We start from the raw sequence: 14,612 nt of genomic DNA, 5'->3' as shown, positions 1-14,612 counted from the left end.
CCAGATGCTCCCCACATCTGGGGCAGGAGTGGGAACTCCATCTGGGTCTCCCAGATAAGTGGCAAGGAGTCAAGTACTTGCGAATACACCAGCAGGCAGGGCAGCCAGGCCTTGGAGTGGGCACTCTGCCGCGGGAGGCAAGCGTGCCAGGAAGCACCTGCAGAGAAATGCCCAACACCAGCCCCAGCCTTGCTCTTCTTCAGGACCCACAGCATCGCAGTGCCAGTCCCTGCAGGGCTTGTTTAGCTGGGACGGAACCTCTGTCCTGCTCGTTCATGACACCTGCTCTGTGCCCCACTCCAGAACGGTCAGCAAAGGGCGGGAGGGTATTTTCTAGCCAAATGACTGGTTATAACTTGGTTGTAGGTGTTAAAGGTCACAGGCCACCCCTCACCCACGTATATCCCACTGTGCTGTCACCTGAGGCAGAGGAGACTTTGGGTGAGAAGGGAGAGTGCTCTCGGCTGACAGGAGCACATCAGCTGTACCTGGGGAGAGGTTACACAAGCACCTTTACCAACACAGTTTGGCACAGCAGCCATGACGCCACTGGGGAGACCCGTGCCACACACTGGAGAGTTTGTCCAGAGTCAGGGCTTTGCTCCTGATCCTAGATCCCAGGAAGCAATAGACTTGGCTCAAGTTGCTCCAAGTTGCTCCCTGTGGGAGACTCAGACTGAGTTCCTGGCTCCTGGCTTCGTTCTGACCCAACAGCAACTACCTGAGGAATGAACCAGAGGATGGGTGACCTGTCTCTCTCTCTTTCTACCTTGTGACCTTTCAAATAAATTGACTGATTTATTAAGATTAATCTAATTATTTTAAAAGCAATTACACACAGAGAGAAACAGAGAAAAGTAGACTTTTCCATCCCCTCGTTCACTCTCCAGATTGCCACAGTGGCTGCAAGGTTGGGCCACACTAAAGACAGGAACCAGGGGCTTTATCCAGTTCCCCTGCATGGGTGGTAGAGACCCGAGTAATTGGACCATTTTCTGCTGCTTTCCCGAACCATCAGCAAGGGATCTGATTTGGAAACAGAGCAATTGGAACCCACACAAGTGCCCTCATATAGGGTGCCATTGTGGGGGTAGTAGCTTTGCACACCAATTCTTGTGTCTTCTTTTCTCTCTCTCTCTTTTTTAAGATTTATTTTATATTCATTGGAAAGTCAGATATACAGAGAGAGGAAAGACAGAGAGGAAGATCTTCTGCCTGATGATTCACTCCCCAAGCAGCTGTAATGGCCAGAACTGAGCTGATCCAAAGCCAGGAGCTAGGAACCTCCTCCAGGTCTCCCACACGGGTGCAGGGTCCCAAGGCCTTGGATCATCCCCGACTGCCTTCTCAGGCCACAAGCACGGAGCTGGATGGGAAGCAGAGATGCTGAAATTAGAACTGGTACCCATATGGAATCCTGGTGCATGCAAGGCAAAGATTTTGACTGCTAGGCTACTGCATCGGGGCCCTCTTTTTCTTTTTTAAAGGGATTCATTTTATTTACTTGAAAGGAAGAATGACAGAGTGGGGAGAGATAAAGACATTTTCCATCTGCGTTCACCCCCAGATTGTCACAGCTGACTCTGGGTCAGGTTGAAGCCAGGAGCCAGGAACTCCATCCAGGTCCCCGATGTGGACCATCTTCTGATGTCTTCCCAGGTACATCAGCAGGACAGCCAGGACTCGAACTAATATGAGACGCTAGTGTTGCAAGAGGTAGTTTTTGCTGTTTCTCAATGCTGGCCCTTCAAATAAATTTCGAAGATAACTTTTAAAAATAAACTGAAACTTTTAAACAGCAACAACAGCTTAAAAGATAGTTTCATGATGAGGACATCCGCGTTGGCTGAATGGTGGAGACTGGTGGAGATGTGTAGACACCGCACACCTTGTGGTCTGTAATGCCACACGGAGACATGGACTACTTGCAAAACAGATGTAGAAAGTCCAACAAAGTCTTCTGATGTCCCCCATGATGGCTGACAGCTTTAGGAAACAAATGCGGACATCTTTCAAAAATGGTGCGTTTCAGGGGGCCGTGCAGCCTGTGATGGGGGTGCCTTCCAGGGGGTCAGTGGGCAGGCGGTGACTGGGAGGGGCCAGGACTGGGACCCGAGCACTCTGACACGCATGATACAGGCGTGCTAAGTGGCATCCTAACCCCTGCCTGATTCCACCTTCCTGCTAATGCACACCTGACAGGTGGCAGGTGATGCTCAGTCCTTGGGCCCCTGCCACCTAGGTGGGAGACCCAGAGTGAGTTCTGGACTCTTAGTTTTAGCCTGGCCCAGCCGCCCTGGCTGTAGCAGGCATCTGGCAAGCAAATCAGCAGGTGGGAGCTCTCTGTCCATCTCTCTCTGCTTTTCAAATGAATACAAACAGAGACTTTAAGAAAATAAGAAGTTGGGGCCTGGTCCTAGTGGCCAAAGTCCTTGGCTTGTATGCACCAGGATCCCACATGGGCATTGGTTCATATCCCAGCTGCTACACTTCCCATCCAGCTTCCTGCTAGTGGCCTGGGAAAGCAGTAGAGGATAGTCCAAAGCCTTGGCATCCTGCACCTGCATGGGAGACTCAAAAGAAGCTCCTTGCTTCAGGCATCGGATGGTCAGATGTGGTCAGTTCCGGCTTTGTGGCCATTTGGGAACCAGTGGATGGAAGATCTTTTTCTCCTTGTCTCTGTAAATCTGACTTTCCAATAAAATAAAAAATAAGATGGGTCTTCTAAAAAGAAATTACAGCAAAAGAACTTTCTATGATAATGAAAAGTTCTGTTTGCACTTTTTTTCTTTTTGCTACTGAACATGTAAAACATGGCCAAGAAGATGCGAGGAATTGAATTCTAAATCCAGCAAGAACGACCCCATCTAAAATGGGTCACCTCTCCCAGACAGCCCACCTGCTCCAGGGTCTGTGCACAAAAGAGCCAAATAAGAGCCAACACTGCTCAAGACCGCCCAACCCCAGCCCCAGCCGTGGAAACTCACCTGCAGAGATGGACCCAGGAGAGCAAGGGGCCCTGCGGGAGTTTGGTCGGGGACATTGAAGGGAGCAGGGGCAAAGCCAAGTTCAGGGCACTGTGTGCTCAGGTACCTTTACACCCCCTTTGACGCTGATTCAAAGCTTTTCAAGTGCAAGAGCCTGCACAGAGAGGGGCACAGAGACAACATGCCCATGCTAGAGCCATCCTGGGACCACTGTCAGGGCATAAGCAGCGAGAAGATTCTGTGCTGCCCACTCTTCCAGGAGGTCCAGGCCCTAGATTCTCCTTTGTGCCAGTGCTTGGGCAGGGGTCTCCCTCTGTCTGCAAGGAGGAGACTAGAAAAGCACACAGCTCCCGCTCCTGGCACGCCATCCCTTCCCGGGCCACGCCTGGTCAGGCCCACAGCAATGGGGCTCGGTCCCTTTAAGTGCGGCCGGGAGCGCTGGGGCCGGGCGGCGTGGGGTTCCGGGATCCCAGCCGGTCCGTGCGGGTAGTGGGGCTCTCGCTTCCCGGCGCCGGCGGCGTGGACGCCTCGCGGAGGGGACGATGAGCCGCATCTACCACGACAGCGCGCTCCGGAACAAGGCGGTGCAGAGCGCACGGCTGCCCGGGGCCTGGAACCCCGCCGCCCACCAGGGGTAGGCCTGGCCGGCGGGGGCGGGGACCCGCGGCTGCCCGGCCCTCTGGAGAGGACCCCCGACTCATCAGCGGGGCCTCGCTGGGCACCCGGGCCTTTGCAGGCGGGGGTTGTCTTGGCGGGGCCGAGAGTGCAAGATGTGGCGAGGGAAGGAAGAAAGGAGGGGGAGAGGACGGGAACACCCATTTACAGCTAGGAACCAGGAAGAGCCAAGCACAGTCAGGCACAGACAGTATGCTTGAGATCTTCGCTGTAGGTGGGCTGTGAAACAGGGCCACTCAGAGGCAGGGAGAGGAACAGGGGCTGCGGGGACTGGGGCTGGGGCAAGCTCAGCGAACCTCAGCTGCGTGATCTGGGGAGCTTCTGGGGTCGTTAGAGCCCATGGCTCCCTGGAGGACTACGTCATGATGCACCCTGAGCATGCATAGGCTCTGTGAGATGAATGTTCTTGGGGGGAGGGGGGGGAGGAGAATGTTCGGAGTGGGTGGGCGCATGAGTCTGAAGCAGCAGAGGAAAGCTCCTGGAGAGAGAAGGGTCATCTTGGCTGTGGGTTCTGCAGGTGGTCAGTGGAACATCAGGGCCTTGTGAGTGGGCTGTGTGATGGTGGGCAGGTGCAGAGGGAGGGTGCGGGGGAGGGGGGGGAGCAAGGAAGCAGGAAGAAACGGAAACACCCTTTACAGACCCACCTGGGATGGGGAGCCCTTCCTAGGTACCTGCTTTCGGGCACCATGTTGCAATAGGTTCCTGCCTTAATCCATAACCTGAGACTGGGGAGTCAAGCCCAGGGTGGGTGGGTCCGAGAAGACAGAGCTGCTTGCCCTTCCTGTGCCTGGTCCCTCTTCCATTCTTGTCTTCAGCTGTCCTCAACCCCACGAGTGGGGTGGCTGTTTCCGTGGGTTGGTGACCACGTGGCCATGAGCGAAAACAGAAGAGAAAGCGTAGCGGCTTAGACATCTCCCCCTGCGTCTGGTTAAATATAAAGTCCTTTCTTTTTATAAGTCCTGTGTGGTTTGTAAAACACCTTCCAGTACTTTTTCATGTCATCCCTGGAGGAGCAGAGGGAGGCAGCTGCTTTCCTCCCTACTTTTAAAAGTAAGATTTATTTTTATTTGTTTGTTTGTTTTTACTGGAAAGGCAGATCAGATTTACAGAGAGAAGGGGAGAGATCTTCCCTCTGCTGGCTCACTACCCAAATGGTTGCAACAGCTGGAGCCCAACTGATCCATGGGAGCTTCTTCTGAGTCTCCCATGTGGTGCAGGGTCCCAAGGCTTTAGACCCTCCTCTACTGCTTTCCCAGGCTACAGACAGGAAGCTGGATGGGAAATGGAGCAACTGGGACATGAAGTGGTGCTCATATGGAATCCTGGTACTTGAAGGTGGAGGATTAGCCATTTGAGCCATCATATGTGGCCCTTTTGTCCTCATTTTGCAAATCGGGAAGACAGAGGCTGTAGTTGCGGATAACAGCAGGAGCTGGAACTGGGTCTTAGGGCAGCCTGACCAGGTCTCTCTTACGTACCCTGTGTTGCCCCTACCTTGAGACCCTTAGTGAAGTGGTGTTCCTGCTGTGTCGAGTGCAGGCTGTGACCTGGGCCTGTGGACACTAACATAGCTACCATCCCTTCTTTGCTCTTGTTGCCAGGGGCAGTGGTGTCCTGCTAGAGGGGGAGCTGGTGGATGTGTCTCGGCACAGCATCCTGGATGCGCACGGCAGGAAGGTGAGGCTTGCAGGGTCCTGGCTTCCCATCCTTCAGCCACCTGAGCTGGGTTCTGCTGCTTCCAGAGGGACAGCCAGCATGGTGGGAAATGGACCACCAAGGGGAAAGGGCACCCCGAGCAGGGCAGGGCTGGGCAGCAGGCAGGTGTGGGAGCCTGGGTTCCTGCCAGGGTGCTGAGCTAGTTTTGCCTGTGTGTGGAGGCTGTCTGTGGCACGCCTGGCATGGGCTGGCCTGTGCTCTTTGCTGGTTATCAGTTTTTAATTCACATAGAATAAGTTTCCATGCAAGGGTACTTCAGAAAACTCATGAGCATGGAATTAAACAATAACTTTATTTTAGTTTAACAAAAACCTTGGAAATCCCTACATAAAATGGGCATGGAAAAATGGTGGAAAACACATGGATTCCAACTCTTTTGCACCCAGGTAAACATGGATTCTGTGTTTTCCTTGAACTTTTGTTTACCAGATTTCCTTTGGGTGGGACTTTTTTCATTCACTACCCTTTCACACAGTCAGTGAGCTGCAGGCCACCCATTTCCCTGGTGTCTGAAATTCAGCTCTCTACAGGGCCCACCCCAGCCACCCTCTGGTCCCCTGTACCTGTGGGAGCAGCCCCAGCCCCAGGTCATGCCAGGTGGGGTTTGCTGCACCCTCACTTCCTAGGCATGCAGCTTAGCCTGGAGGAGCAACAGCCCGGAGACCCACTGCCGTGGAGCCTACCCACCTGGGCTGCTCTGCCAGGCAGGCCGTGCTCCAAGCCCTTCTCCCAGCTTGCTTACTCCGAGCTGCTCATTCTGGGTGACCATGCAGTGGCCCTGCCAACTACCAGACTGCCACGCCACAGTCTCTCCTTCCTCCCATCCCGGGTAGGCAGTGCCAAGGCCTGCGGGGCGCCTGCTTGGCCCTTCCCTCTTTGCTACTTCCTCCCCTTCTCACCTGTGCTCACCTTGGCTGGCCCTCAGCCTCTCCTTGTAACACATCACACCTGCCCACTTGCCTCCGGCTGGCCTGCTGCCAGCTTCCAGACGCCTCTGAGGATCTCAGTGCTGCCTGAAAGCCTTCCAGGAAGTCCTTCTTGGCCAGTGCTGCTTAAACTGCCAGAGAGCTTGGGCTGTGTGTGGCCTGCATCATCCATGGCTTTGCTTCGCCTTTCCCTCCCCACCCTCCCCACACTCTGCAGACCTCACTTTCCTTCTTCTGCCCAGAAAGTGGGCTCCATCTACTTGGGTCTCAGTAGCCAGCAAGCAGCATTGACACTGTAGTCCCAGCTTTATGCTATGCTTGCACATAGGCCCCCCAGTCCTGAAACAGATGTCACATCCCTCAGGGACAGGGCTAACTGAGGTTCCGGGAGGCGGGCAGCTAGGAGTGACTCGGTGCAGGTGCTACACTTCCTGCCAGGGAGAGGCAGAGAGACCGCCATTTCCCACCTTATGGGGCAGACTGAGCATCCCTAGCTCAAGAGTACAAAATTGGAAACTTGGGCAGCACCAGTGTGATACTGCCAAGGTTGGGGATCCTGGGTGCTTGGGCTCAGGTGTTCTATATGGCCTGGTCTCCGGCTCTGTGGACGCCTTGAAGGCAGGCCTGTGCCTGCCCTGGCACTATGCACGGCCGGTGCTCCAATGAACATGCGAATGAATGAATATTTACGGTGGTGGGGTGGGGTGGCCTAGCCTGAATGGTTTCCAGGAGTTGAGGTGGGATTCCAGGCAGAGGAGCAAGCAGGTAAGTGTTGGCAGCAGCCTGGGCCCACAGGACATGCTTGGGGGGAGTGGTGAGGCAACCACTTCCCATCTTCTCCCCCCTGCTGCAGGAGCGCTACTACGTGCTGTATATCCGGCCCAATCGCATCCATCGTCGGAAATTCGACCCCAAAGGGAACGAAATCGAACCCAACTTCAGTGACACCAGGAAGGTGACCACAGGATTCCTCATGTCCTCCTACAGTAGGTGTCCTCTTGTATCGGGGACTCTGACAACACCTCTTGCTCCATGTGGTCAGCTGGAGAGCTGGTGCCTGGCTCCAGAGTCCCTGCCCCCACTTGCTGCCCCTTCTCCCCATTGGCCCACCTTAGTACAGGCTGACCCACGCCCCCTGACTCCCACTGGTCCCTGCAGTACCTCAGAGCTGTCTGCAGACTTAGCTCTGGGCTCCAAGAGCCTACATGCAGAGCCCAGCACAGGCCCCCAGCAGCCACTGTGTTACTGCCAAAGTCCTTCCTGGGCTTCTGGGTCCTCTCTTGGTTGGTCTGTGCTCCTGGCATGAAATACTTTAGACCATGTGATTGACAGACAACACAGATTTACCTTGCTCACTTCTAGAGGCTGATGAGCCCAAGAGCAAGGTCCTGGCAGGTTCAGTTCAGGGATGGTGCCTTCTTGCTGGATACCCCTGGGCTGAAGGACGAGGCAGCTGCCTTCCCCTGTTTTTAAGGGGGTGTCAGTTCCATTCCTGACCCTCTGCCTCGTGACCTCCTCCTGAAGTACCCAGTTGGGAAGACTCTTGCGCTGGCACCTGAGCTGCAGGATCTGGAGTTTCTACATGCAGACCTCACGGGCTTGCCAAAGGCCTTGAGGCTCTTCTGGCTTCCTCTGCAGAAGGGAGGAATTCTTTGCTGATTGCCCCTGTATAAGAAAACCGAGACTGAGTGGGAGTCAGACATTTCATTCCTTCATGCTGTCTGTAGATTGCTTGTTAATTCCCCAGACCTCCGGTGAACCGCTGTGGGCCCTGGACCATGTGAGCTACAGGCTAGGGTGTTACCGGCTTCTGGAGGAGGTGGGTGGTCTGGAGCTGGAACCCTGGAGGCTGAGCAATCAGCAGAAGTTAGCCCATGTTTCCTTAGGAGATGGGGTGCCCAGCTGTGAGCCCCATGGGGACTGGGGGCGTGCGTCCATCCAGGCAACCAGATGTGTGATGAGAAGGGCAGGGAAGAGCAGGAACCGGAAAGGACTGAGTAGCCATGCTAGCTACAAGGGAGTCCCTTCTTGAGTAGCTGTCCATCTTGGGGTGACAGGATTCTATTGGTTTGACTCCTTGGGGGTGGGGACACAGCTGCTGGAAAGCCTTGCAGATGCTGCTGACACAGTGATGTCAATCCTGTGTGCCTGCAGAGGTGGAAGCCAAGGGGGACAGCGACAGGCTTACACCCGAGGCACTGATGGGGCTGGTGAATAAGCCTGAGCTGCTGGCGCTGACCGAGAGCCTTGCCCCTGCTGGGACTGTGGCATTCTGGATACCCGAGGCAGAGATGGAGGCCCTGGAGCTGGAGCTGGGGACTGGGATTCGGCTAAAAACTCGGGGTGATGGCCCCTTTTTGGGTAAGCTTGGCTCTTTCTCTCTGAACCGCTATTCCTGGGCGGCCTCCTTCTGTGGAGCCCCAGCCCATCCAGCCTGGTGCTCATGGGTGCTAATGGTAGCACGCTAGGTCTACACTCAGGCCTGTGGTGGCAAGGGTGGGGGACATGGCTGCACAACCTGAGATTGAGTCCTAAACCCTGGGCAGGTGTCATGGGGTCATGTGGCAAACACCCTGTCTCCTGCTGGGGTGTACTGGCTGATCCTGGGTTCCTGAGGTTGGCCTCTGCTATCTAATGCCTTGTGTATGGGGGGGAGGGTGTCTCACATAGGGCCTCAGGGACCCCACTGGCCCCACCCCGACATTCCTGCCACAAGGAGAGAGGACACTCAATGTCTCTTCTTCTCTCAGAGTCTTTGGCCAAACTTGAGGCTGGAACAGTGACCAAATGTAATTTCGCTGGTGACCGTAAGGCAGGCGCATCCTGGACGGACAACATCATGGCTCAGAAGGCCTCAGAGGGGGCAGCGGCAGAGACGTGCGAGCAAGGAGACGGGGCTGCAGATGAGGAGTGGGTAGGTCGGGGAGGCCATGCCCCTGGCCTCGGAGCAGTTGGATGAGGTACCTCAAGTGTTCTTGGAACATGGGATTTAAATGAGTCCATTGAGGTGCCACCACTTTTAAAAAATTTTTATTTTTGATGAATTTTATGCAGTTGATTAGGGTGGGAAGGGTTGAGGTCTAGGGAAAAGTGGGTGAGACTACTATTTCCACACCTTCCTTCTGTATCTGAGGGGGAGGGGAGAGCCAAAGGGAGAAGCCACACCCAGCCTCCCAACAGCCCTGACACCCAGGGATGGGGAGCAGCCACCTGATGTCATCCCAAGGTCCCCGATGTGGAGCATGTTCTGAGGGTTCTGTTCAAGTAGTTTTGATAGTTCTGATGTGCCGTTGATCTTGCCGATCCAAGGATGAGGAAATCCTTCCAAGGTCCATTGACAGACACAGTCCACCCCAGAGTCTCCATTTGCCCAGAAATTTGCTGGCATGCTTCTCTGGGGTGGTTGGCCAATTTGTTCCACCCTCCTTCCTCTTCTGTGGTACCAGATGTTCTCTGATCCTCCTTGCGCATCTGGGTGTGCTGTCCACTGCACCATCTTCAGTAACTGAGGTGGCCCCATCCAGACACATGCACTGTACTATTGGATCACATGCCATTCTCCCCATGGTTTGAGTTCTGAGCAGCAGTTTAGTTGGGGAGACCTTCAAAGAAATCTCATCTGAGGGGACCCAAGACCTGACTCCCATGTATTCCTGCCAGTACAGGGTCCAGCTCATTCTGTTACCCACATCAGCCTATACACACACTGATAGTTGCAACTGCTAGGTCAGATCTGAGTTTGTCCTGCTCACATCTCTTTACTGCTTGGGATCTCTCCAGGATGACTGAGGTGATGGACACGGACTGAGATGATAGCCTGGATTCCAGCAGTCCCTTCTGCAACACGACTGAGAATACCTCCCACCCATGGATGCCCGGAAGCTGGAGTTCACCCAGCCTGCCTGTTCCTGGCCTGCGACTGCCTCTGCACCCCTCTCTGAGAGCAGGTCCGAGAGCAGGATGTGGTCCTTGCCGTGGCTCACGGAAGGTCCTGCCCCAGCTGTCAGGCTGATCCTCCTGTGTGTCTTCCCCTGGATGGCAGCCTCATTTCAGGGGCTGGTGGAGGGCAAGTTCCCCCGGAGTAATCCCGAGGAACTGGACTTGGTTTTGGTGCAGACTTGGAGGACTGTCCCGCGTCCAGGTGCTGAGTGGCCATGTCCTCCCAGCTTCCTGCTTTCCTTCCTCACCTTCCCACCCCACCCAGCCTCAGGGCTCTGCAGCCACCCTCAAGTGTCAGTTCTTTCTCCCTCCTTTGATTCCAGGCCACCTCGGGCCTTCCTGGCTGCCTTCCTGGAGCCGGAGGATGCTGTTGCTGGGGAGATGTGGCTGGCTGGTCTGGCAGTCACCTCAGGCTCGCTCTGCTTTTTTGTACCATGAGAACTTTGGATGATCAATCAGTTCTCAGCAGCGCCTCCATGTGGCTTCAGGTGTAAATGATCTTCAGCAAGCCACACCTCTATTCCTACCCCCAAGGAAGCTGACTGCTGTCCATAGCAAAGCCCGGTTGGGTGGTGGGCATCTATATACCTTAGGGACGTGGAGAAAGGGAGGTGAGATTAACACAGCAATTACTGAGGTCCCCTCCTGTGCCAAGTGCAGCATCGGCTGTGGCAATAACAGCTCTGGGCTACTGTTGTGTGCTCCTGGTGCTAGCACCTGCAGTAATTGACAGCCATCCCCTGAGGTACAGGGATTTATCATGTTCCCATATCAGACTATGGCCGGGCTCACTGGGCAGTACATGGAGGAGAGAGGATTGAAGCCCCGGCAGTCAGATTTCAAGGTGTACATTCTGAATTCCTGGACCACTCTGCTTGCAGGTGGATATTACAGTGCTCAGAGGGGTCTAGGCAAGTTGCTCAAAGTCACACAGCTCATAAACTATGCTCCTTCCACTGAGTGTCCCCGCTTTCCTGGCCTCCAGTAGGGTCTTTGATACAGGAGTGAGAGGATATAGTTATCACCTCACTGATGGCCTGGGTCTGAACGGCAGAAGCCCACAGGCAGGTTATGCTGGGACCTCACCCATGCAAATGTTGAGGGAGGTGGTTAAGTAGGAGGGGAGCTGGAGGTACCAACTGGGCATGAAGGCCCAGTGGGAGTGCCCTGCTACCCAAAGCACCGTGACCTAAGAGGATGGCAGAGCCACAGGCATACCGCCACACCAAACAGGGAGGCCCCGTGGGTCAGTGGGGAAAGCAAGAGAAAGGGCCTGGGGCTTAGGTGGGCTTCAGGAAGACAAAGGCCATTGTGGGGGAACCCTGAGAACAGGGGTGAGGCAGTTGTTTGTGAGGCGAGTCTGGTGGTGGTGGGGTGGCAGGGATGTAGAGATTCACCCTTACATCCCAGAAGCTGGTGAGCCCGTGCAGGATGATATGGTCTGCTTCAGATGTCCTGGAAATCATGTGGGGAACCCTGGGGTTGGCCGAATGAGCCTGGGAGTGTGAGGGTGGCTGGGCTGCAGCAGGATTGAAAGAGGGAAGAAAATGGTTTATGGGGCATTCTGGGGAGGGGCAGGACCCTAGGGAACTGGCAGGGGAGAGGAGAGGTCAGCATGATGCTCAGATCACAGGTGCACGGCCATTCTGGGTGACCTGCCACTCAACAGGAAACTAGCCTATGGGCAGCAGGGAAGGGAAGCCCTGAAGAAGCGAAGGCAAAGTTGAGTGGGGTCCATGCTTAGCATGGCTGGCAAGCATGGGCAACAGAGAAGGGAAGGCCAAGCTGGTTGGGGACGAGAACCAGGCTTAGCAGGCAGGGATACAGACACCTATTCCCTCAAGTAGGATGAAGGGGATGAGAAGCTGCTGTCGCTCACCCTGGCACCATGGACATGCCCTGTGACAACCCAACTGTCCCAAACTCGCCCAGCAGGTGGGAGATGCCCGGTCCTAATGCACTTTGGTTTCCGCACTGGTCAGGACTGACTGGACGTTGGGGTGGGCTCAGCCAGTGAGCAGGACCCTTTGTAGACACTGGCAGGGGAGCTGAGGAGGGAACTGGTTGGGTGCCTGAGCAGGGTTGCATCTTGGGCAGCTTTCTGAATGTACCCTAGCCTCGGGTACACCCTGGATGAAGGGTTTGAGTTCCTTCACACAACACTGAGCTCATCACACAGTCACAGCCCTCCTTCATCTGCCTGCTTGTTCCTTCCAAGCCCCAGGCTGTGTTCTAAGGCAGCTTGAAAGGGCTTCTCCCGGTGCTTGATAGGTGCTAGAAACAAAAGCTGGGGGTGGGCTGTGTTTATGATTTGGTTTGTTGACACGATGTTAAATTTGAACTCAAACACTTCTATAGGATTTCTTAGGGCTTTTTTTTTTTTCATCAGTTGATTATTTGAGGGGCAGAGACAGGTATATTGAGAGACAGGGATGCTGAGAGACAGGGAGGCATAGCTTCTGTCTGTTGGCTCCATCCCCAGGTGTCTGCAGCAGCTGAGTCTTAGCCAAGCCGAAGCCAGAGGCCAGGAACTCAATCCAGGTCTCCCACATGGTTCAACTGGAGGTATTTAAGCCGATCCCTGTTTAGCCAATGTTTCAAAAATGTTGAAATGATGTAGTTCCCTCAACTTTTCCCCTGCCGTACACATGCTGTGTCTTTGAGTTATTTTTCTTGGAGTCTTTTGTGAAGTAATTGTTATTTGGCCAAGTTACTTCCCCACAGGGCAAAACTAAACTCTCATGTCACCAGCAATGTAGTTGGAGAACCACTTTCATTCAACTCTTGCCAGAATTAGGTGTTGAAAACATCTTAAAAATGGTCTTTGGAAAAGTGAAACCTAACACCTTAGGAGAGGATGCTCAGCTCAGTTTAGTTGCGCACCTGACAGGGTATCTGGGTTTCAGTCTTAGCTCCAGCTTCTGCAGCGTGGCAGCGAGCCTGACCCCTGGGTGGAAGACCTGGACTGAGAGCCCACTTCCATCTCTGACCCCAGCCTAGCCCATGCATCCCGAGAGTAAACCAGTTGCTAAGAAGGCCCTCCTGCCTCATTCTCTGCTTCCTAATTTTGTAAATGTATGACAGTTTAAATCTTTGACTTTCTTCGCATTTGTGGTGAATAGAAACACCTTTTTCATTTTCTAGTGGTATTTCCTCATTTGTTACTTACTTTCTCTGCCCATTCACCTATGGGGAGTCCTCTTGCTTTATCAGAATCATTCGTATTTCAAATGTAAAAATATATATAAACATTCACCATATTTTAGCAATTATTTTCAATGTTTAAAATTTTGTTTTACAAAAAATAAAATCTTCCTGTAGAAATATAAGCTGACTTTGTGATTTTTAAAATTGCTTCTAAGTTCATAAGTCTCTTTTCAGGTCCTTTTTTCCCCCCTTCATTTTCAATTGTTGTTTGATTTTATATTGAACTCTTTAACCTCCTCTACCCATGGCTTTTAGAGGAAGGTGTGAAGTGATGTGATTATTTTGCTTATTTCGGAATTGCTATCTGGTTATCTCAAAAGTACCTTACATAACTTTTTAAAAAGCGATTTATTTATCCTTTAGAAGGTAAAGTTACAGGGCCCGGCAACGTGGCCTAGTGGCTAAAGTCCTCGCCTTGAACGCGCCAGGATCCCATATGGGTGCCGATTCTAATCCCAGTGGCCCCACTTCCCATCCAGCTCCCTGCTTGTGGCCTGGGAAAGCAGTCAAGGACGGCCCAAGACTTTGGGACCCTGCACCCGTGTGGGAGACCCGGAAGAAGTTCCTGGTTCCCGGCCATTACGCTCACTTGGGAGTGAATCATCGGATGGAAGATCTTCCTCTCTGTCTCTCCTCCTCTCTGTATATCTGACTTTGTAATAAAAATGAATAAAATCTTAAAAAAAAAAAAAAGGTAAAGTTACAGAGGGGGAGAGACAGAGGTCTTCCAGCCACTGGTTTGCCCCCAAATGGTTGTAGTGACTGGGGCTGGGCCAGGCTGAAGCCAGGAGCCAGGAGCTTCTGCTGGGTTTTGTAGGTGGGTGGCAGGGGCTCAAGGTCTGGGGGCATCTTCTGCTGCATTTCCCAGGCCATTAGCAGGGAGACCCCAGAAGTGTTTTTTTTTTTTTTTTTTTAAATTTTATTTATTTAAAAGAGACCCGTTATTTATTTGAGAGAGAAAGAAAGGAATAGAGAAATTGCATCTGCTGGTTCACTCACAGCTAGAACTGGATTGGGGTTGCAACCAGCATATGATCATTCAACCCAGGGCTCCCCTGTTATTAGAGTCACCTAGGGTGATTAGCAGGACGAAAGTTGAGAACTGGAAATCCCACTCAGAAACACTGATGTGTAAGGCACTTCTTCCTCATGAAGCCAAAAG

General features: G+C 53.4%; 1 protein-coding gene across 1 annotated transcript; it reads left to right on the top strand.

Annotated features, from left to right (window-relative positions):
- Positions 1-3,505: 3,505 nt before the first annotated feature.
- On the top strand, positions 3,506-11,816 carry ARPIN (actin related protein 2/3 complex inhibitor). The gene is made up of 6 exons (XM_040968514.1): positions 3,506-3,621; positions 5,264-5,339; positions 7,158-7,290; positions 8,459-8,665; positions 9,055-9,218; positions 10,085-11,816. The coding sequence occupies exons 1-6, from the start codon at positions 3,530-3,532 to the stop codon at positions 10,091-10,093; spliced, it is 681 nt and encodes a 226-aa protein (XP_040824448.1). The 5' UTR covers positions 3,506-3,529; the 3' UTR covers positions 10,094-11,816.
- Positions 11,817-14,612: the final 2,796 nt, after the last annotated feature.

This window comes from Ochotona curzoniae, unplaced genomic scaffold, assembly GCF_017591425.1.
Source record: "Ochotona curzoniae isolate NIBS_2020 unplaced genomic scaffold, NIBS_Ocur_1.0 scaffold_4701, whole genome shotgun sequence".
Lineage (NCBI taxonomy): Eukaryota > Metazoa > Chordata > Mammalia > Lagomorpha > Ochotonidae > Ochotona > Ochotona curzoniae.
The sequence above is the reverse complement of the archived record's forward strand: the minus strand, read 5'-3'. Positions and strand labels throughout refer to the sequence as shown.